Source organism: Fusarium mangiferae (genome assembly GCF_900044065.1).
Source record: "Fusarium mangiferae strain MRC7560 genome assembly, contig: FMAN_scaffold009, whole genome shotgun sequence".
In the NCBI taxonomy this organism is placed as follows: Eukaryota; Fungi; Ascomycota; class Sordariomycetes; order Hypocreales; family Nectriaceae; genus Fusarium; species Fusarium mangiferae.
The window spans coordinates 1,397,740-1,419,894 of NW_024573929.1; the positions used below are offsets into that span (position 1 = coordinate 1,397,740).

Here is a 22,155-nt window from a genome sequence, read left to right on the forward strand (position 1 = left end):
TCTGAGAGCCTAATCGCTTTCACCGATTACCAGAGCAAAAAAACTTATCACTTTATTGATCTTGAGCTTACTGCTGCAGCCTCAATTCCTTGGCTGCAAGTGAATACCCAAAAGAAGGTTGCCGCATCGCATATCTATCTCTATTATCAGAAACTCGATTCGATATGGAGCCTGGGAACGCAAATAACGGACCCGCGGCTTCCGATGACTCTGCTCGGAGAGCGGTAAGTACCAGATTTCCGATTTAGCCAATTCCAGCGTTGGCATTATTCAGAATATGGACTCCCCCGGCCTGACTGCCTGCGTATCGTACCGCATCGCTTACACGGCAACCCCAAAGCGATCAATCGCGAAAATGGTGTGCCATGCCAGTATGGCCTTGTTAGCTGCATCGGCCCGCTGCGAGTTTCACCCATCAACCATATCTTGTGTTATGTAACAATCCTTTTGCCTGTCAGGACTGACAAGAACTCTTGTGAACACAGTGTGATCAGTGTCGTACGAGAAAGGTGAGCATCACCCATGAATGCCTTCAGAAACACACCATAGTCAGCACGTTTCTGCAAACAATGGCTGTCCAACATAGATGGTATTAATAACACCTGCACGTTATAGATCCGATGCGATAAAGATTGGCCATGCTCCAACTGTCGTACGGCCAAGCGCTCCTGTACATCCACAGGCGTTGGCCAGAGACCCAAAGAGCCCCGGCAGCGAGTTCTCATCTCGTCCCAATAGTTCGTGACCCCATATCATCTTCTACCCCAGACGCTGTATCTGCACATGGTGCCGCTTTGTCCCCTCCATGCAGCTTCGCCGATAGCCGTTCGCCAGCCAGATAAGGCAGTTCATCCACTAACCGCTGGCATGTGTGCCTCGTAGTGAACGAAAGATCGACCAGATTGAGGTCCGCTTAGGCAATATAGAAAGCCTCCTCCGGGATCTCTCCCAACGCCCCGTCTCCACTCCAGGAAGTAACATTCATTTTCCTGTCACCCCTGCAGCCTTCCCAGGTCTCGATCCAGCCTCTGCATCTACAGCGGCTTTTGACAGTTCCGATGATGAGTCTGTTCTGGGTGGTGATTCGGTCATTGCCCAGCAAACCACCTTTGCTAGCGACCTTCTTGAGCATGCCGTCGAGCGCACCTCGTTAAACGATGTCAGTCCCAAGATGTGGGAAGCTCTCGCAAACTTGAGACAGTTGGCCGAGCTTCAGAGCCGCCAGTCCATCAGCCATGGTCCTCGTTTTCCACTCCAGCAGCCCATCCCAAAGGGAGGGTTGGGTCAACTGCCAATGCCTCCCATGGATATTGTCGTGAACTTGCTCAAGAGAGTGAGAGGTAGCAGTGACCACATCAACTGTGCAACCGTTCGCTGACTTTTGTCCAGCTTCTCCGCCAGGTCTCTTCACGTTTGTCTGCTACTTCATTGGAATAAATGACTTCTCCAACCTTTGTCGGATGGTCTACTTTCCCACAGACGACTTTAGTGATTCCACCTTCATCATCGTCAACGTTGGTCTCTATTACTTGTTTCTTGAACAGCACCACTTGACCGTTGACAACAAACCTCTAAAGGATGAGTTTGCATCACACCTTTACACAAGTCGCGTCAACCTGGAAACAGCGCTGGCAAACATGTCTCTCTTCATGTCGACCAAGATAGAAACAGTCCAGGCTCTCCTCATGGGTGTAAGCATAAGTCAGTTTGGTGTAATAAGTACTAAGCGCTAACAAAGGCATAGACATTATACACCATCGACGTCTGCAGACCCTCCGTGGCTTGGCATCTGAACTGTGCCGCCGCCCAAATCTGCCAGACTGCTGGTTTTCATCGCAGGGATCTCTCAACGCGTAACCCCGAGGAAGCTGACATCAAGGCAATCCTTTTCTGGTACACATATACCACGGACAAAGCACTAGCACTTCGACTAGGCCGTGCCCCTGCCATCCAGGATTGGGAAATCACCATTCCACGTACTTTCGGCTTCGATGGTATCTTGAGTCTTGAAACCAAAGCTGTTGCGGGTACGTGGCTTAACGCTGCAACGTTGCAGGGTCAGGTGTATGAGCAACTGTGAGTGTTATCATTTGTATCCATGTTCCCGAGTCCTCGTGGTTAATGAAGCCAGGTTTTGTCCAGCAGCATTAAGCCAACCACCAGCTGTCCTCGCCGAACGAGCCCGTCTGCTGGCAGCTGAGTGCCGCCGTGTCGAGGCGGAGTCGTTTCAGAGCCGAGAAATGGCTATCTCATCGCTCGAGAAAATCGGTGCTTCCCCTCTCGTCGATGTCCACCTGAAGGGTGACGAAGTGCAGTTGTTGTCAACCATGACTCTCATTTACAGAGCAGTTCCAGTTCCTGAAGGGTCACCCACAAGGTTCTGCAAAGACTGTATAGACACTGCACGAAAGGCTTGTCACGCACATTTCGCCTGCATGGATTTAGTGCGGAAAGACCCCCACGCGAGAGCCATATATGTCCATTGGTAGGTTCATCGTTGCAGTTCCTTGGATTTTGGGTAAATCTAACAAGGTTTTAGGAACCTGGTGCTGACTCCATTTGCCCCCTTCTTTGTTCTGTTCGGATATGTCATCGAAACGTCATCGCAAGAAGATCTCCAACTGTTGAAGCAGTTCAGTGCTTCCATTGAAGAGACCAGTGATGCGTCGGAGACTATGCAAAAACTGTCACGACTATGCAGTATCATGAGCAACGTCGCGGCCCTGTACGTCGAAGCCAAGTCTCAACAAGTGGAAGATCAGGCAATGGTGCCCATCGGTGACGAGTTCGACGTATATTTGAGCCAGCTCGGACTCATGCCTGTCATGGACTCGACCATGGGAAATGCAGGTGAGCCAAATGCAGAGTTTGGTGAGAACGCCCAAGTCAACCAAATGGCGGACTGGATGTCTGGAAGTCGAAATTTGTTGGGATTGTTGGAACAGGATATATCGCAGATCGGAGGTGTACAGTGGCCACCCATGTAGAATAGAATGATAGAAAGGACCCGGATAGATACTCGCAAATAGAATTCTCGTTTCATGTTCGTAATTTAAGATGAGTCTGATGCAGCTCAGTCGGTGGGAAACCGAGGGTCATAGACTTCATATCCTTCGTCTTCAGTGTCGCTCTCTGGTGACAAGTTCTTCTGGAGACCCGGATTGATTGGTGCTGAATCAAGTGTACTGGCCGGCTTGGGTTTCTCAGTCGTCGTTGCTGCTGATCCACTACCCTCAACTTTGGTGAAAGCACTCTTGAAGCCACTCTTCTTGAAGCCGCCTTTCTTGAAACCTCCTCCACCAGTGGCAGTCTCTTGGCCAGGGAGCTTGATGCTGATGAGACCGTCGGCTTTGGCCTCGGCCTTACGCGCACGAGAGCCCGCGGTGGGGTCACGAACCATGGCCTTCATGTCTTTGAGGCGCTGTTTGTGACTGTGATCATAGCTACTGAGATGGGCTTCATAGTCATTCATGCGTGAGTAGCCTTTTGAGCAGAGCTGGCAGTAGAAAGATTTTTGAGCTTCACGTGCCGAAGCAGTCTGCGCCGAGGGAAGAGTTAGGTGTCGCTGGTGACGCGTTAGTCAAGGCATGAGCACCAGAGTATTCTGATCTTACTGGAGGCATTTTGTTTTTGTATTCTTGTTAGTGCAGTTATGAAGATGACGTCTGATAGTGTGGTGTTGGTGAAAGCGCTGTGACTGTTGTATGCTGCTGATGTTTGATGAAGGAAGTTTGAAGCAGTGACCACGATCCAGATAAGAGTGCGGGCACTAACTCAGTTCGGCTAGAGCCTAGAATCTCGACCCCCCACCAATCAAAGCGTAGCATGTCTTGCTGACCGGGCTCCCAGAACCTCAACGTCATTTTCCCAGGGGGTCTTCGACAAGGGGCTTCCAGAACCACCTGCCCCAGAGTCTTGAAAGCTTCCCCCGTTAATCCAGCACGTTGAGGCGCTAATCCCAACTGGAAAAACTTCCAGTCCCTTCCCTGTCACGAGCCCGCGCGGTCATCTCTTGTTTTCTGTCCCCCGCCAGATATTGTTTCTTTGTCCTTTGTTTTTGTAGTCATACAGATTTTAAACGCGCTGGGCGTGGTATCATTATGGATTTCGACCAATCCCCAGATCGTCGAGCCTCACAGGCAAGCTTCTTGTCTTTACAGCAGCTTGACCCTTCCCCGATCGATTCTCCGCCAGCAGATCCCTCTATTGACCGCCGGGACCTCGGGCCACCGCCGAGAGGAAGCGATGATGGTTATGAGATGGTTGATGCTGATGATATTGAGAGGAGCTCAGCATCTATCAAGGCGCCTTCGACCGGTGCTCCCGGGCTGAGCGCAAGTACAAACCTCACAAATGGAGCTACAGGTCCAGGCCCAATCTTCTATCGTGAGTACCCAATGCGTCCACGTGTTTGGACAGCACAGTAAACTCACACTTCATCAGTTATGCGAATCCAGAAGTTCTCGAGCTACGCAATGGGTCTATTCACCTCCCTCCATCTCGCCAACGTATCCCTCATCCCCGCTGTTACTCGCTCTGTCCCTGGCTCCGAGACGTACCTCCTCATGACTCGTGAAATCTACCAGACCTCCCTTACGGAACCAATTCTCGTCGCTCTCCCTGTTATCGCCCATATTGGATCAGGAATCGCTCTTCGACTGTTGCGGAGATCACAGAACATGAAACGTTACGGTGCTGCGACCCCTGGGATGTACGCTCTCCATCGTTCAAGGACAGAACTTGAGAATCAAAGGAGAGCTTCTTCGCCATGGCCACCACTGAGCTATATCTCGATATCCGGTTACGCTTTTTCCGTCTTCTTCGCCGCCCATGTCTTCGTCAATCGTGTTCTGCCCTTGCAAGTTGAGGGCGACAGTTCCAATATCGGCCTCGCCTACGTCGCACATGCTTTTGCTCGACATCCTATCACTTCTTGGGTTTCTTACGTCGGTCTTCTTGCTGCTGGTTGCGGGCATATGATCTGGGGTCAGGCCAAGTGGTTTGGTCTATCGCCTACGACGAAATACATCTGGGGTACAAGTACCGCACCCGCGGAGAAGAGAGCCAGGAAGCAAAGGAGAAGGAGATGGGTCGCTCTCCACGGAGCTTCAGTCGCCTTTGCTGCTCTTTGGGCAGTTGGAGGCCTAGGGGTCGTCGCGAGGGGAGGTCTCATGGAAGGTTGGATAGGAAAGGTGTATGATGATATCTTCGCAGCGGTGGGGTTGTGAGGGCATGATTGATCTAGCATCATTGGAGTTTGGGTTCGTTTACATGGGAGATGTTGAACTCCTCTCTTTACACGCATTATGGAAATACCCTACGTCTATACGTTGGAGAATGAAGTAGATACGCATGGATGCATCAGGAAACTAAGCCAATATGATAATCCACAACCAAATTGACGTGCAGATAGGTATGAAGTGATACCTTTCGCAGCAGCGAATGTTCCACCATGACTTTGATTTGTGAACCATGAAGTGCTCGGCTACGTATCTAAATCACCATGAGCAATACCGTATAAACCATTTGCTAATCATATATCGATGAGTGAATCAATTTGGTGCCAAAACTCCGAAATTATTTGAACACCGACCTGTACAGGGTAAGCTCGCAATCACCATGCTCCGGTCAACCGCCGACCTTTGATCGCCACCGACATTTTACTTCTTTATCCTACCAACCTTAGAGCTTCATCAACACCTCTACAATCCCCCGCTTCCTTTCCTCTCTAGGTTATATATAGCTGATCGCAGGCTCGTCCTGCTCAGCGCACAACATCCGCACAAAATGCCGAAGCGTAAGCTCCCTCCGACCGAAGAACCCTCCGAACCACAAGAAGTATCTCAACCTCGGCCTTCAAAACGTATACGTTTCGCAAATGTGGCATATAACCCACCTTCCCACGATATTCTCACCACTATATCCTCCGAGGTTCTACTGCGAATATTATCCTTCCTGTCGTCGTCAGAGTTGCTGGATATCTCCCCCACTTCACAGCGTCTTTACCGCCTTGCGTCGGATCCTCATCTATGGCGCGAACATTACTACGAACGCTTTGTTCTTCCGCGCGCTTTACGTATACCTGGATTTAGACTCGGCGGAGCTGGCGGAACCAAGTTACAGTATTCTTCTCGACGAGCTGTGTGGGCAGATGGCCGGAAAGGAAGAGCACCGGAGGATGAGGTTCTAAGGGAGAGCAATAAGACCGAGAGTGTCGACTGGAAGAGACAGTATAAGCTACGTCACAACTGGGCCAGAGGGAAGTGCGCCGTGGAGGAGGTCAGCGTGCGGGATGCACCAGATGAGAATGGAGGGCAGAAGAGGACGTTGGTCAAGGTCGTGGAGGGCATTGCAATAACGGCTGATTCGGAATCTGGACTGCGCGCATGGGATCTTCGAACGCGGCGACCGATTGCGCAGCTCGACTTGCACGATGAAAACGAAAGCGACGATAATGCGCCGACTTCACTTGCGGTGGACGAAAACGGTTCTGGAACAGTAGTGGATATCGTGGTGGGATTCGCAGATGGCGCTTTCGGACTTTGGCGGTTGAATCTTGAGCGACAAGAACTATTACGGAGATATCGGCACGAGGAAAGTTGTAACGGAGAACTTGTCGCTGTCGCTTGTGGATATCCTTATGTCCTAACAGCGACGACAGCGGGTTTAATATCGCTATACACGTTCAACCGCCCAGATGACAAAGCTTTGAACGACACTGCGAATAGTGTCGATGATGGACCGCCATCGAAGGCGACAGAGAAACCACCGAGCGCGATCTTGCCGCCTCCATATCTCCTCACATCGCTCAAGTCGCACACCACCCATTTACCACTCGCTCTATCGATACGGCGCATGTCGTCCTCTGTGAGCGCCTCCATCGCCTACACCTTCTCCGCCCGAGAAGGCTGGTGTATCGGAATACAGGACCTGCTGATAACTCCATCAGCCGATGGCTCCGGCGTCGACACAATATCCTCCCGCCTCGCATCGACGCTCCCCATTACAGCCACTGGCGGCGCTGACTCTCCCCTCACCAATGAGTCACGCTCAGGACTTACGACTCTTTGCTACAGCCACCCGTATCTTCTCGCCACACTGCCCGACAACACTCTCGTCCTATACCTGTGCACGTCGACTGCGACATTCCTATCACTGTCCCTGGGTATCCGCCTCTGGGGCCACACATCAGGCATCTCAGATGCGGAGATCACACCGCGGGGTAAGGCCGTGAGCATTAGCACGCGAGGAGACGAGATCCGCGTATGGGAGCTGGAGGGCCGCGGCGGAGGCAGCAGCATCGAGGTACGACCTACGGCCAGGCAGCCAGCCGATGACGCAGGCAGCCCTACATCGGCACCAAGGGCTGAGTGGGAAGACCGGAGGAACTGGGTTGGATTCGATGATGAGATGGTCATCGTCCTCAAAGAGGCGCGAGACGGCCGCGAGAGCCTGATGGTCTACGACTTTACATGATCCCAATTGCCTCACGCCGTCATATTAGACGTGCCAGAAGAAGCATCACCATGACCACATTGGGACACGCGCAACAGGAGACTGTGTCGCGACTTTGCCGGCAATGGCAATCGCCGCCGCCTCCAGTCCACGCCACGCTCCAGGGGAGAAATTCCGGCCACCCGTGGCATGCTGAGAATCGCGGCGCTCTGGAACTCACACCATCCGGGAGCGTGGGAAGAACCACTCTGATAGTCCTAGAAGCCACCACCACAAACCAATCGTCTTCAGTTGAGGCTCCTGGGGTCAAGGCAGCACGACTGAAAAGTCCTAGCAAGCCTGGCTGATGCAAAAGCAAATACAAACTTGGCAGACACCGCGATACGAGCAAGGGGACGAAATATATCGATTGGCTCTGAGATGTCAATCGCGACAATCGATAGTCTCTTGCCTGGGCGTTACGATTAAACTCTGAGCGGCATTCCCGCCGACAGATGATCCTTCGCGGCGACTGGTTAGCACGACGCCTCAAGGCTGAAGCAGCGCCAGGCACGTCCCTTTGCTAGCTGGAGTTCATTGAACGTCATGAAAAGCCAATTCAAATAAATAAAAAACAAGGCAGCTCCAAAACCAAGGTCGTACAAAAGCCGCATCCGCATCTCGCTCATCAGGGGGTGGCTGTAAGAAGCCAAACTCTCTCCGGCGTAGCATCTTAACCTGAGGCCAGCTGGGATGACTTGTCAAAAGCTTAGAGTACCTATGTAGCGATTATCCCAACGCCGCAAATAGAAATCGTCCCTTGAAAGGGGAGATCTTCAAAGGCCCCTCGTTTCTGAAACGACATCCATTGAGTTGAGTCAATAAAACGCCGGAAGTTTACTGGGAGAAGCCCCAGCTAAATTGGCGTAGCATGTCATGTTATGCATTATGTGGCTCCACGGCATGAAACAAAACCAAGGTCGTACTGACAGCGCATCAGAGGAAACAAGGGAAGGGAAGAGGCGAGAGACCTAGTTACGGAGTAGACAGTACCGGTAGCTATCAATTGCACTGCACCTTGCCTTTCTAAACGGTAGACGCGTTACACAGGACCATTGGCTCACTGCGCCCAAGCAGAAGCTGACACGCTGAGTTGCTGGATTGACCAAGGATGCTTGCTTTTGCCAGCGTATCAGCTGCGCCAATTGCATCCCGCTCGAATTGACAGGATAACGCCTCAAATGCAGTGCTACTGTTTACCTGGCAGCCTCTTCTTTTCTTTTCCAGTCCTGAGCTCACTCCAGTATCAGTGTACGCCACACTGGCTGCCCGCAGCTTCACCGTACATTTATTTGCCCGCAATACTCAGAGGCAAAAAAATAGAAATCGATAGATGACCAGAGGCGAATGCTCGGTCCCATTGGGTAGCATCAAAATGTCCGTACGATATTCGCAGAAACTGCACGTTGCCGCTGTTCGTAACCGCGTAAAGTGATACCCCCACTAGACGCGAGGGGTTCGACTTTCACATGGCAAAGATAGAGGGGGTCTTTGCTGTGTCTAGTCAAGTCTAGGAACCAGACCCAGAAGACGGGGAGGGATTGAGGTACCTCAGTGGGGCCGTCCGTTATGGAGTTGAGTTGTCTTGTGGCTATGGATCATAGTGGAGATTTTTCTTTCCAGGCGGAGAAGTCGAGTGAAGGGAGGGAGTGTGGTTATCATGGACTTTGATATGCGGAGCAGCGTAGCTGTTCAATGCCATTGAAGTCAACAGAAGCAATCATCAAGTGATCAGTATCTTGACTGAAGTGATAACTGAGCATGGAACCATTAGCACCTTGCTTTTGACCGCCGAAATACTCATAACCGAGGAAGAGCTGAAGTGAACCGAATTGAATTTGACAAAACCACCCGTGCACGCGGCCCGAATCTGCCTTAGCCGCTCAGCAAGGCGGGCGATATATCAACCGCCGCCTGAGATTGGCCGAACTGAGAGACGGCACGCTGGAAAAGAGGGAAACGGAGGGCCGAATTCGAGGGGCACAACGGACGGGGACGGTGTAAGCAGACGGACTGCGGTTGGCGTCTAGAACTAAGACGGTGGATCAGTATCTCTCACCGTTTCTTTGCGTTACAAATGCCGAAGGGTAAAAGGAAAATAACGCTGCAAAGTTCCATTACTCGATCCAGCCCATCTCAAGCAAGCCAAGAGGTGGAGGCCCGAAGCCGAGGCATGATATGCCGTCGCGTGGGTGTCAATCAAATTAGAGAGCAGGACAAACAAGACAAGACACTTGATACTCTGTGTTTGGTGTTGACGCTGTAGGCGCCTGAATAAACAGTGGTGAGCCCAATGTTGTGATATAGACACTCCAGCCATGGCAACCATTTCAAGAAAGTCGATAAGTGAGGCATAATATCTCAATTGTTGATTAGAAGAAATTGAGTCAATTTGACTTGACCCCTCTATCGCGGGGTCGCGCCGGACATCAAAGAACCATGGAAGCGAACCAACAGTTCACTCGAAGCCAGCACTAGAGTGGAAGGGTCCTCCACTAACACGCCCGTCAAAGACTGGCCCCTGTGACGAGCATTTGGATGACGTCTTTCTGCTAGCATTTGATGGATGCTCGAGGTGGTCTAGATCGCATTGGATCCCAAATGTCGTGAGCTTCAACTGCACGACTCGCCGATTTCCTTGGTTTGATGCATCCGTTGCTATCCCTTCTCTGTCACTTGAGAAGGGAGATGGCTGAAAGATGCCTCAATGTTGACCGCCCTTGCAGTCATTGAATGACATTGGTCTTCACCGTTGCACAGGCCTATGTCCTTGGCGCCTCCAACTATGTTCCGTCGGTCACCAGCATTAGCCTCGTATGTGGAGTTGGTAGACACTGAGACAGTGCTGATGACTTGCCGACGCGCGCAGCACGCTGAGTTCTTCATTAACTTCCCGGATTGATCCAGGATGTTGGGATAGACTACGCCGTTTCATTTCTCCGATCCTGCGAAGTGATGTGGGTGCCAGAATTGCGACTGCCCGAGATTCATGCGCTCAGACTCCCAAGTCTCAAACTCACGCACAGAATCGCCCACTGTATTGTCTCAGACCAAAGCGGTCAAATGATATATGGTAGTATGATAGCAACGCGATAAGGGACGGGTGACGCTTCACGGGATATACCTCGTGAGCCTCTTGACCCCAGCCTCCGGACTCAGACGCACCCTTCCTTGAGCCTATGGTCCTCTCATATCCACGAGCAGCCCTCATAGGTGAGTCTTGGGAGTGAGGGCGGCCACCACTACGGCGGATGTTGATCAGCCACCACCGATTTAGAGGACGGAATGGATGGTACGGAGGATACACGCGCCGAGCGGGCCGTTTCACAATTACCCATGCCATTAGAGATTGAAGCGCGGTAGGCCGTCGTCCCGACTCTGCTACCAGCCTTTACGAGTAGGAATGGAGGGCCAGATGCCATCAACCATTGCAAATCTCAGCAACTTCCTTGCTTGTCGCAACGCATGTCTTGCATTTGGACCCTACACAGTTGAATCAGTGATAAAGTAGCATTTCGTTATCAGAAGAAATGATAAGCCAATCCCACCATTACTTGTCATGTGCTCCCACCATTTGCTCACCTGCCAGAGGACGCCGGCTGACGATCCAAGGCCAATGGTGGGGAACCTGGTTAGTTCATCTGTAACACCCGCTGCCAAACTCTGGGGAATATCCATTTGCTATCGATAAATATTCGGAAGCGGGTATCAATTGTCCTTCCCACCTTGTCTCTGATTGAGAATCGCAGCAAAGGGAGGTGTGTAGCTCGTTTACTTCGACAGCAGCAATATGATGCCAAGGTTGCCGACCACCAAGCTAGATACGCATGTCCCACCTCGGTATTCATGGTTCGCTTGGTTGCTCGGCTCGGGCTTCCTCCGTCGTTGCTGATGTGATAATTCCAAATTGAATTGAGCTCAGACAAAGCGTCCTCGGATCATAGTTCCTCTCATTGCTCTGCGAATCCCCCCATTGATGGCTTTGCCTCAGGCTTCCACCTCAGAGTGGCAATGCAGTTTCGTTTCGGCTTTACTATAGCAACTGTCCAGCTCCGTTCGGGGTTTGTCAGGCTTTGCTCCGTCAATTAGGCCACGCAATCGTGCTGTCTCGGGGCAATGCTGAGATGAAGCGTCCGGCTCACCCGATGGAGCAATCTGCTCCTGTCTCAAGCTGACCAAAGTTCTGGACAATTTTGCCCATATCCCTTACTGTGTCATTGTTGGGAATTACCACAACAAGCCAGCATACCTCATGCTACTTTCGGGTCCAACAAAGAAAACCATCTCATGTCATCGAGAGATGATGACGTTGATATTTGACCATGATGCAAATGCCATCATGCCATCATCTCCTTCAACAACAACTCAATCCATCCTTGAACGCTAAAGTTCACCAATCAGCGATCCTTCCAGAAGCCCAAACGTACCAGGGCCTCAAACTCCTTATCGATAATTCACTCCCCCCTGGTCTGGGTCGCCCCCAAACCAGCCAAGACACTAGACCAGACATGACTTGGTGGCAGGTCTCGTTTTGGTCTCTCTAGTCTGCTCCTGCGGGAGCCCAAGCCTGTTTCTCCATATCCTGTGACTCACATCAATTCGGTGTGGGGGGAAGTGAAGCCCAAAGCCTGAGGAAGCAACATAGCGATATGTATGTACACAATTGTGTGAATAATGAACGCTGAATTGGCACTCAATTGCAAAGTTGGGAAACAATTGTTGGTAGAGCGACGGTCGTCTGATACTGCCATCTGCCGAGAGCCACGTAATTTGAAGACGACGGTTGTGAGGCCGCCAGTTGGTATCTCGGCTAACACCCAACGACTTACACAAAATAGTCCTTGATGACAGCGCAAGAAGGAGCTGCGCTGCATGTCCAATTATGAAGCCGATGGCTGTTTAACGATCGCCAACTCAATGGCTGACTTTATTGATATTCCATTCTTGCGCTGCAATGTCTACATCGGTCAGATACTATTTGAATCATGAACGGGCATCAATTAAGGACATGAACCCTCGGTCAGAAAAGTTGCGACTCTGTTGCATGGCGGGGTTGATCGCTGGGTTTCCCCAACAAGTAATCTTCAGGGCCCTTCAGGGCCGAAACAAAGGGTCTGGAAATGGGAATCCGGATGCGGGAACGATTGACGAGATGCAGAGTGCCAAGCGGGTAGCCACGAGAGTTGAAGACGACAGATGCTCCGCGAATGCGCGCAAATTGACCGGTTGTATCCTTGAATATCCACAAACGTGAATGCAGTCGCCGTAGATTGCGAGGTATGCATATCAGCTCAGGGTGCCACCTCGCTCGCGAGCATGAGCCTGTTACGGTAGGCAGTGGGCTGAGGCAGAGTGATTTGGATTGGTAGGCAAGACTGGTCAAGCCAGACCGCAAATCAAGACAACCGGTGAGATAACAGCCAGTTAGTCTGGCACTCACAAACATGTAAGTCACAGCCAACGGAACCAGAGTCGGCGCTCAACATTCTTAGTTAATAATTGGGCGTCGGGCAGCGAGCAAGAGGAGGGCTGATTCAAGACATGAGCCGTCACACGCAGAAACCACACGCCCCTCAGATATTAGGCGTTATGTAGGCACTGTCGCGATCGTGATTTGCCTAAGGAGGTAAGAGAAAGGAAGAGGGGGTCATGTATGCATGAGGTTGGCTCTTGGATGAGAAGCAGAAGTGCAAAAGAGTCCATTGCAGTGTAGTGGCTACTACACAGGTAGGTGAGGAACGTGGGAGTTAGCGTACATAGTTGAAGATAATCAGTGATGGTGTCGCAAAAGCCCTCGTGTGATCTTCCAAAGTTCAGATGGCATCATGATCGACCAGATATGAGCATGTGTTAATGTAGGGACGCGCATCTGCCGCCAAACAAACGCAGGCCAGATCTCTTGCCCGGAGACTTCTGTAGGAACAGGAAGATGGACCATACCAAGCTCGGGACTAGCTGGGTTTGGGAGATTTGGCGCCGGGCCTCGTGGACGTTACCAGTTCTGACCAAGCCACTCAGCGCCTCCCAGGACATGATGGATGGCTAAATAGGTTAGGTGGGATGTGTACCTACATGCTGCATACCAAGGCCGTAATGGCGCACGAACTCCTAGCATCACCACTTCCTTGGCCAACAGAGACAGCCAGCCAGCCAGCCAGCCAGCCTCATGCATTGAGACTGCGGTTTGGGCTGAGGCAGGACGAGCGAGAACGCAGCGTCTCGCTTGCGTATACTATGAGAAAACACAGTGGGAAATCGCATCTCGGTGACCACTAAAGATGGTGATGCTCGTTCTGTGGAGACGCTGGGCTGATTGATTACCGTATTCGTGCAACTGGGGGAACTGGCGTCTGTTCCCGTTGCTCACCTCGCGCACCCGCGACATGGTTCTTTGACATTGCTTCCGTTATTGAATCTCGGCTGGGTAGGGGCTGTTGGTTGAAGCAAATTGTCTATTCTTCGTTCAAAATAAGTTGAGATTCTCTCTGGCCTCCTACCTCATTCTTCCCCACTCACCCTATTCCAGAATTCCTTGGGTGGAATTGACTTCATCAACCAATTCCTGGCTGAAGCTCTCGGATCGGATGTCAGTGAGGGAAATGACCGAGTCGAAATGGCGAATCGCCAATTGCACTGACTAGGTAATAATGGATTGGACAATGGCATGAGTCAGAGGGCAAAGCAGGGCAGAAAAAGTGACAGGATGAGAAGTTGGTTTGTAATTGAGCGCTTACCTTTTCTTTACCTTAGTCGAACTAACACAAGAAAAGGCAAGGCATTCAGTCAGTTTGATGGAAGGGAAGGAGGAAGACGGCGCTCACTCACACCTTCCCCCCCGTGATTCAGTTTCCAGACGGTGGGATATTTTGGGAAGGGTCAGCCCGTCACCGTCCGTCAATCACCACTAGCGGTATTCAAGTTCCAGTGAGGTCACACCCCCCGTGGCTAATGAGAGGTCCCTGATGACCTGTGCACGATCACGCATGACTGCTGAGTACGGAGTACAAGATGGGTGATTGGGGACTGCGACATTGGAGGAAAAGTAACTGTGTGATTCAATTGATACGAGCAGTTGTCAATTGACAAACTTGTTGTGAATTGAAGCATCTCCAACCCGTCTAGGCTCTCTCAATGGGCTATGCTTCCAGAATAATGCCCCTCGCAAAGTCTATCTGAGCTCAGATCCACTTCTATTCATGGAACCCAAATGTTTGGCATCTGAGGTGAGTCTGAGTGAGCTGCAGCTAAAACCCGCGCGAGTGCAGCCTGCAGGCAGTCACTCACCGGGGGCCCTGAAAGGGAAAAGCAACGAATCTCTACTCTACCTAAGCTAGGTAGGGAAATGGAGGGCTGAAAGAAGGCTGCTGAATTGAGATATCCATTGGACGATACAAAGCGTCCATTTTCAGGCATTGATGAAAGCCATTGAAACAAAGGAGAATGGCCATGCATGAATAGGGTGTGTCGCTAGTCAGTTTTGCATCGTCGCATTGTCACATTAGATTGTGGCTGCGTCAAAATTCACGTTTGTTTTACTAATCACACTCCAAAGTGATCTTCCACTCCCTGTCCTGACACCCTCCTTCCCGTCCATCTCCCTCTGTTTCCACAGGACGCCACCCGACTGTGTTAGGTGTGAGTGTGAGTGAGAGTGAGACTGTCTGTCTGTGATGTGAGTGAGTAAGGTAGGAGCCATTGATTGCGAGCATCTGGGCCTATTGTGTTAGTAGCAATCCAATTCATATCAATCATGGCACGCGCCTTTTCAGTGCTATTCGCTTTCTCTCCTTCTTTTCTTCTTGTTTCACTCTTTCTTCACTTCTGCAATATCGCACGAGCCGTAACTGGCTAATGGACCCTTTGCGCTCTGTTACCCACACTTCAACATCTCAGCCAGGCTCTAATAATCGTCTCTGAGCATCAATCCATCAATCAATCGACATCTCGTTCCACTGGCCCCCCACTCGCGCCCACTCTCCTAAAGTCTTTGAGTCTGAGCTGCTTGTCAATAAACCAATCAAGTCCACCTAACCCGAGATACTACTTGTCAAGCGCACAGTCGTCACAGTGGTTCCTGCCCTGACGCCTTCACCAACAGAAAGGAACTTGACTTCCAATTCACTACGACGGGAGAGTGTAGTAATCAATTCAATTGCGACCCAATCCATTCCCAATTGGACTTCCATTGAAAGCACGGGAAAGAGCCCGTCATTGATGCTAGTGCTGGTTTGTTACCGAGCCGAGACAAAGACGACTCCTCTCTTTGCTTTGCTTCTCTCCATCTTGAACTCTTCTCTTCGTGTTTAGCATTGCTGCGCGCACACAATTGAGCCAACTGCATCTCCTCTGTTGCATATTCACGCAAGGTATACTTTCCTTATAAGAGTATCATCATACTCTGACCCTTAATTGGTGTTTTCTGTCTGGCGTGTGCCGTTTTGCGTTTTGCATGCGCACACGCGCGCAAACTCCCGTCGCTCCTCTATAGGCATATATGCCCAAGAGGGCATTCTACACATTGTTTTCCTCTTCGAGCCAGTTCACACACTTGCGGACTCGCCTTGAAAACTGTCTGTTCCTACCCGCTGCGCCCCAGGCCATTCAGTGATCCCCGTCTTCAGCAGGCATAGGCTGCCTTTGTTTCTCTGCCACATCATCAAGTCAAGCTCTCGGCCGACCCTCAAAAGTCGTCAGGTCGCGGCCAAACCAATTGCCCATTCGACTGGCTCGAGAGTCATTGCTTTCAAAAGTCATACGGTCTGGTACGGTGCCCGTCCCATAGATCGAACAACCCACGGCCCTATTACTGTTTCTCGGGGCCTTGTATCTTCCTTGGGATTCTCTGTTGAGGCTCCATCGCTTTACACCTCGCACTCTACTCTACTCTACCCTACTCTGCTCATTTACCCACGTCGACAATCGCATGTCGATTTGCAACAATTGAATTACACTGCACTCTTACAGTCATACGGTTGCCCCCCATTGAGTGTACCCCTGGCCCCGCCTGTTGAGTGCCCAGACACTCCTATCACCCCATACCCATATCAGCATTGACAAATAATTGCACCTACGTGCACTTACACACTCGAATCACTCCGGGCTCAGCGTTTTCATAAGAACTGCCCTTCCCACACTCTCCACCATCATTCTTCTCTTTTTTAAAGAAGAAATCATCTCGGACACTCTTCAATCCGTCTCGGAGGTAAACACAATTCGTCACTAAACGCCGAAGCAAACTCCGCTGCCTTGGGTCGACAGGACAGTCACAGTCCTGCGCATCTTACTCAAGCACCAAGGGACTAAGAGGGTCTCGTCAAGATCTCACACATTACACCCCCCCCTCCTTATAACTCCGCCCCCGTCGCCCCCCCTCCAGTTTCGCCGCCCTGTTGCTGCCTACTCTGGTCTAGGCGCCCATCCAGTCACTGACAGCGCACTTACATACACTTTTGGGTTGGGCATACGCAAACAAAGTTGACGAGACTCATTCGGGCTTATTCAGGCCTTTCGTCTGAGCCTATTAATTGAGAGCCCCTCGCCCTTTTAGATTGTTCTAAAAGGTCTCAACGGTTTCGCCACACTCCCTATTGTCCACGTCACAGCCATTGTGAAGACTGACTGACTGATTGCGTCTCGTGGCTGACAAACCACTTTCGCTTTATCTGCACTATGCAACATTCTACCACTTTCGACGACAATACAATCTCGTCAGTCAAATTGCAGACTGAACGAACTCCGTCTCCCCTCCCCTCTATTCATTCTCTTTCTCTTCACTCCTCACCATCCGGCCCCTCAAACAGCACAAACAACACCACAACAATGGCGGCCAATTCTCCTCGCTCTGCGCAAGCGACCAGCGCAATGCCTCCTCCAGCCCATCCTGCCTCAATTCCTTCCAGGATGCATATCAACAGTCTGATGTCGCCTCCAGACCAAGCGCACGATAGCTTCTATTATCACACCGGAAAGGCCGACTCCTCTTCCTCCTCCAGCAAGAACGCTTCAGGACAGACTCCAATGTCTCCTCCCATCTCGCCCTGCAACAGACCGATGGCCACCACCGAGACACCAACAAACTCAACGGGCCGTGATATCGTCCTCTACCCAGATGATGCGTCTTCCAGTCCAGCCCAGATTCCCCTATTTCCAACCACCGAGGACCGTGACCACAGTCGAACGATTGAGGAACACATACAAAAGAATATCAACGACAAGATTTTTGTTGAGGTGCAACCCCCGACACGCAATGACTATGAGCTTGTGGCGTCGTTTCAATCGCAACTCAACACAGCTTACGCACAAAACCCCAGGGCATGGATGTTGTCAGTGACTAAGCAGACTCGTGACGACAATCATCGCATAGCTCAAGCCAAAGCACGCGCTCGTCCCTTGGCGGCCAAAGCCCCCAAGATATCTCGGCCTCGCTCCGATAATAATCGTGTTCTGAAACCTACCGGGCGAACTATTCGCGTTCAATCCACGAACAGCCCTAGACGACCAACGCCTCAGCTCAGTGCCAGTGACATCGCTGAGCCTAAACCTCGGGCTCAAGGCCCAGACAAAGATTTTGCATCACTGCTGGACCTGTGTCCGAGCGTGCTCCCCAACAAAGCGAACTGGTTCAAAGTTGATTGGAAGGGATCGCCACTCGACAACAGCCAGGATCCTCATCGACATCTTCTTACTCCTGACGAAAGAACGCTGGCAAGCAATCTGCGCCTTGACTGTGCGACGTACCTAGCGAGCAAGAGACGCATTTTCATAGGAAGGCTCTCCAATTATAGGCGAGGGAAAGGCTTCCGCAAGACCGACGCCCAACAGGCTTGCAAGATTGATGTTAATAAGGCCTCCAAGCTCCACAGTGCCTTTGAAAGTGCCGGTTGGTTTAGGGAGGAACTCCTGGAGCCATTGAAGGACGTCATTCTGAACTAGTGGAGTGGCCTTCACCATGTTGGACGGTTTCGAACCTCGTTGGCCACGGCGTAGCTTGTCCTTCATTTGCCGCTTGTCTTCTGAGCAATGATGCTTGTCACGGGAGTTTCACTTCACTTCACTTCACTTCATTTCAAATTTCTCTGCTGAACCCAAATGATTGGGTCAGTATATGAGGACCGATCGGAATCACGGCACATTTACTTTTCTCTTTAGGCGATACACCATAGCATTAGGGACTCTCATCTTCACGATACCCGGAGTGCATATATACCTGACCCTGACCCCTTTGCGATCATGTCACACCACTCCACCGTTTTCTTTTATTTCATTTTCTATCATGGGTTTCGGCCTTGTCTTGTCTACCTCGCCCCTCTGAAGTCGTGTCATCTTCGAGGTTGTGGACAGCGAGGTACAGCATGGATGGATGTTTGGCGTTATCATGCATGGCCCCTCCCAGCAAACTCCGCTGGGGTCTAGGGGGCCATTTTATTTGGACTACCAGGATACAAGGGTTGTGCGTACATGTAATGGCTAGTTATTGCCGTGGACTTGAACATCACTGGATGATTTCAGGTTAACGAGTATTGACTGTAAGCAGGCGCGCGCCTAGGCAGAGGCACAACCTTCTGACCTTGAGCAGAGATTGGATTACGGGTGCCCTTTGGGAGGGACTACCTAGACAATAGCGAAATGAATTGTTTAGTCAAGCACTTATTGTATTGTCTGTGAGCGTGATGGATGAGAATGCCGACCCGATTGATGGAAGGGCAAAAAACGCCTGCTTGACATGTGTCGCAAGATCAAACGGACGTAGGGGCCCTCGAAAGAAAATCCATTGACTTCAGCCCTACACTACATCACGATTTGGGGGCCGGTTCACTTCCTCTAGAGGTTAAGCGTGAGCCATATTTCTGGGTAAGTAAGGGACATAACCTAAGCATGTTCTGACTGATGTGCGCGGGTGAAGCCGCCGTTGCAGCGGGACCAAGCCATTGGCAAAAGAGGTACATTCCCAGCGATGTCTCACCAAAAGAGTACTTTAGCTAGGGGAGGGGAGTGTGGACGGGACAAGGCCAGGCCAGGCCAGGCCAGGGATATGGGTGAGTGGTGGAGTTGGATAGCGGGAGCTTATCGGGTGGAGCAAGATGAGAATGGAAAAAGAAAAGTTACGATGTGGCGCTGTGGCTTGAAGATGTGCGTTCAGTGTGTAAGAGGAACTCATCGTTCAGGACTTGTGATGTTTATTTGTGAGAGATCGATAAGAAGGATGTTTATTTAAAGACACGTTGTGTTGCGGAAACGGCTTGAACATGCACGTGTATTTTCAGAGGCTCAATGATAAATGGTGAAGCTTGTAATGAACCTTGTTTGCCAAGTCCCTCTCACGTTTTGGGTAGAGGATCACATTGGTGGTACAATTGAAGCAAGGTGTCTTCCGAAAAGCCTACATGATGATACTATCCAGAATAACTTCTGCTGTCAATGATGTGATGAAGAGGGAGAGGCCAATGAGGATATAGTGACTCGGCATTGTGAATGGCTTGTGAATGGGTAATACGTGTCCGTAGATATCAAGCTCCGAGATTTGACTCAACAGAAAGCGAGGCTGTAGATAATTCCTGGTCTTTAATGCTTAACTCTGTCAATGTTTTGTGGTAGCACATGCCCTTTCGTTGCTGCGCCAATGAGTCCTGATGAACTTGGTCCAGACCATTGTCAAGGCCATCAGGGTTGTCAGAGCCGCAACCATGCTCTGTATGTTATGTTGGACCAGTCGAAGCCCATTGTCACGATATGGTTGACATCTTACAATTTTCATAAACCCAATTTGCGGACTCAGTTTTCAACCAATTAGCAGCCTTGTCATCCGGTATGGTGTAGTGGCTAACATTTCGCGCTCTCATAACCTGAGAGATCAAGTACCGCGGAGCCCAGGGTTCGATTCCCTGTACCGGAGTTTCTCTTTTGCATTTTTGGCATCTGAATATGTAAGGTGTCTGTCGTGTTGTCTACTTTTGTTTATGGTGATGATCTGTTTGAGTAAGTGGGCGGCGGCGCCTGTTGGAGTTTGACTGAAAAGTATTCTATCATCAGTCAATTTTTAGCAATTGCCTTTTGGGCATATAAAATGGAGTTGGGGCAGTGACTCCAGATGATCGATTGAGATTATCACCCGCTATCTATTTCACTCTGAGAATTGTTTTTGGAGTCAAAGCTATTAATGTAACGTCTTCTCGGTGTTATGACTTATGCTGAATAAAGCCTGTCTCATGCTAGAGAGAGAGGGGGCCATGTTCATACGACCAAGGACATTCACTCTCAGCTGCTGAACCAGTAGTAACTGGAAAACAAGTATAGAAGTCAGTATAAGCCATGCATTCATCACCGAAACGAACTGGAGTCGTGCTTGTCAATCATTACGGTTGATTCATTATGTCATGTCCCTCTATGATACAGCTTTTGTCCCTCCATCAAATTTACTGGCCAGCGGCAATAGTGTAACCACCATCAACAGCAACAGTCTGTCCGACCAAGTACTGGTTTGTAGCAAGGAATAACACTGTAGCAGCCATATCCTGGTCCTTGCCAGCCCGTCCAGCGGGAACCTTCTCAGCATACTTCTCCTTGGGGATGAAACTCTTCTGCGCCTCATCACTTCCATCGGTGGTCATCTCGGAGGGGAAGACACCAGGTGCAATACCATTGACGCGGATCTTGAGCTTGTTGCTCACAATCTCGGCGGCGAGCATGCGTGTGAGATGCACGGCTGCGCCCTTGGAGGCGTTGTAGGCAAAATGGTGCTGAGACTTCTGGATAAGACCGCTGATGGAGCTGATGTTGATGACAGTTGAACTCCAGCCCTGGTGCTTCTCACTGCTCTTCTGCAAAAGCGGCAAGAAAGCAGCAGTAGTGAAGTACATGCCCGTGACGTTGGTGTTGTAAGTTGAGTTCCAGTCCTCGAATGTAGCATCCTTGTTGTCAAAGAGGTTCTCCTTCATCTCCTGCGCAGAATCGGCCTCGACCTGGAACGAGTTGCTCGAGATGCCAGCGTTGTTGACGAGAATGCAGAGGCAGTTTTCACGGGAGGAGTACTCCTCGTAGAGCTTCTGAATACCCTCCTTGTTGCCGATGTCGGCTTGGATGGGGATGATCTCGCCGGCGATGTTCTTGCCGTACTTCTCGACGACGGTGTCGAGCTTCTCCTTTGTGCGGCCGGTGATGTAGACCTTTGCGCCGTTGACGGCGAGGGCTTGAGTGGCCATGAGGCCGATGCCAGAGCCGCCACCTGCATCTGTTAGCCACACTGCTCACTGATGATGTCGTTGAGATAGACGTACCTGTTACGAGTGCAACCTTGCCCGAGAGATCAAACAAGGCATCGCGAGAAAAGTCTCGGTGCTCACCACCACTTGCTGGTTGTGTTCCCGACATTGTAGCTGTAGTGTACTGAAAGTCCTTTCTGTTGCTTGACTGAAAGGTTCGTAGTTGATTTGAAGTTGTGATGCAAGAGTTCTTAACAAAAGGAGTCGTGAGTCGAAGTGACGGTGCAAGAAAGCTTCTGGAGCCAAGTCTAAGAAACTGCCTGGACATGATTCTTATAACAAACACTTCTTCAATTAAAAAGAGGGGTAGCTAAGGTACACAATAAATAGTAGAAACTGCAAACTGGCAAGAACTGGCACTTCAACCAATGCGCATCTCAACTTATGGCCCTCTCTTGTCTCA

The 22,155-nt window shown here is 50.7% G+C and overlaps 6 protein-coding genes and 1 non-coding gene across 7 annotated transcripts; 5 read left to right on the forward strand and 2 right to left on the reverse strand.

Annotated features, from left to right (window-relative positions):
* Nucleotides 1-164: 164 nt before the first annotated feature.
* On the forward strand, nucleotides 165-2,987 carry FMAN_08603 (uncharacterized protein; the record flags this gene model as incomplete). The annotated part of the gene is made up of 8 exons (XM_041835078.1): nucleotides 165-224; nucleotides 259-509; nucleotides 632-833; nucleotides 893-1,340; nucleotides 1,390-1,691; nucleotides 1,745-2,076; nucleotides 2,132-2,485; nucleotides 2,540-2,987. 8 exons carry the CDS (start codon nucleotides 165-167, stop codon nucleotides 2,985-2,987), a joined length of 2,397 nt encoding a protein of 798 aa, XP_041685277.1.
* Nucleotides 2,988-3,073: 86 nt separating this feature from the next.
* FMAN_08602 (uncharacterized protein) lies at nucleotides 3,074-3,623 on the reverse strand (the record flags this gene model as incomplete). The annotated part of the gene is made up of 2 exons (XM_041835079.1): nucleotides 3,074-3,565; nucleotides 3,615-3,623. The coding sequence occupies 2 exons, from the start codon at nucleotides 3,621-3,623 to the stop codon at nucleotides 3,074-3,076; spliced, it is 501 nt and encodes a 166-aa protein (XP_041685278.1).
* Nucleotides 3,624-4,100: 477 nt separating this feature from the next.
* On the forward strand, nucleotides 4,101-5,228 carry FMAN_08601 (uncharacterized protein; the record flags this gene model as incomplete). The annotated part of the gene is made up of 2 exons (XM_041835080.1): nucleotides 4,101-4,386; nucleotides 4,444-5,228. 2 exons carry the CDS (start codon nucleotides 4,101-4,103, stop codon nucleotides 5,226-5,228), a joined length of 1,071 nt encoding a protein of 356 aa, XP_041685279.1.
* A 559-nt stretch (nucleotides 5,229-5,787) lies between these two features.
* Nucleotides 5,788-7,476, forward strand: FMAN_08600 (uncharacterized protein; the record flags this gene model as incomplete). Its single annotated transcript, XM_041835081.1, has 1 exon — nucleotides 5,788-7,476. One exon carries the CDS (start codon nucleotides 5,788-5,790, stop codon nucleotides 7,474-7,476), a length of 1,689 nt encoding a protein of 562 aa, XP_041685280.1.
* A 9,837-nt stretch (nucleotides 7,477-17,313) lies between these two features.
* FMAN_08599 (uncharacterized protein) lies at nucleotides 17,314-18,426 on the forward strand (the record flags this gene model as incomplete). Its single annotated transcript, XM_041835082.1, has 1 exon — nucleotides 17,314-18,426. The coding sequence occupies one exon, from the start codon at nucleotides 17,314-17,316 to the stop codon at nucleotides 18,424-18,426; it is 1,113 nt and encodes a 370-aa protein (XP_041685281.1).
* Nucleotides 18,427-20,295: 1,869 nt separating this feature from the next.
* On the forward strand, nucleotides 20,296-20,386 carry tRNA. Its single transcript is given in 2 exon segments — nucleotides 20,296-20,332; nucleotides 20,352-20,386. It is a non-coding gene; the product is annotated as a tRNA-Glu (tRNA).
* A 520-nt stretch (nucleotides 20,387-20,906) lies between these two features.
* On the reverse strand, nucleotides 20,907-21,861 carry FMAN_08598 (uncharacterized protein; the record flags this gene model as incomplete). Its single annotated transcript, XM_041835083.1, has 2 exons — nucleotides 20,907-21,715; nucleotides 21,768-21,861. 2 exons carry the CDS (start codon nucleotides 21,859-21,861, stop codon nucleotides 20,907-20,909), a joined length of 903 nt encoding a protein of 300 aa, XP_041685282.1.
* Nucleotides 21,862-22,155: the final 294 nt, after the last annotated feature.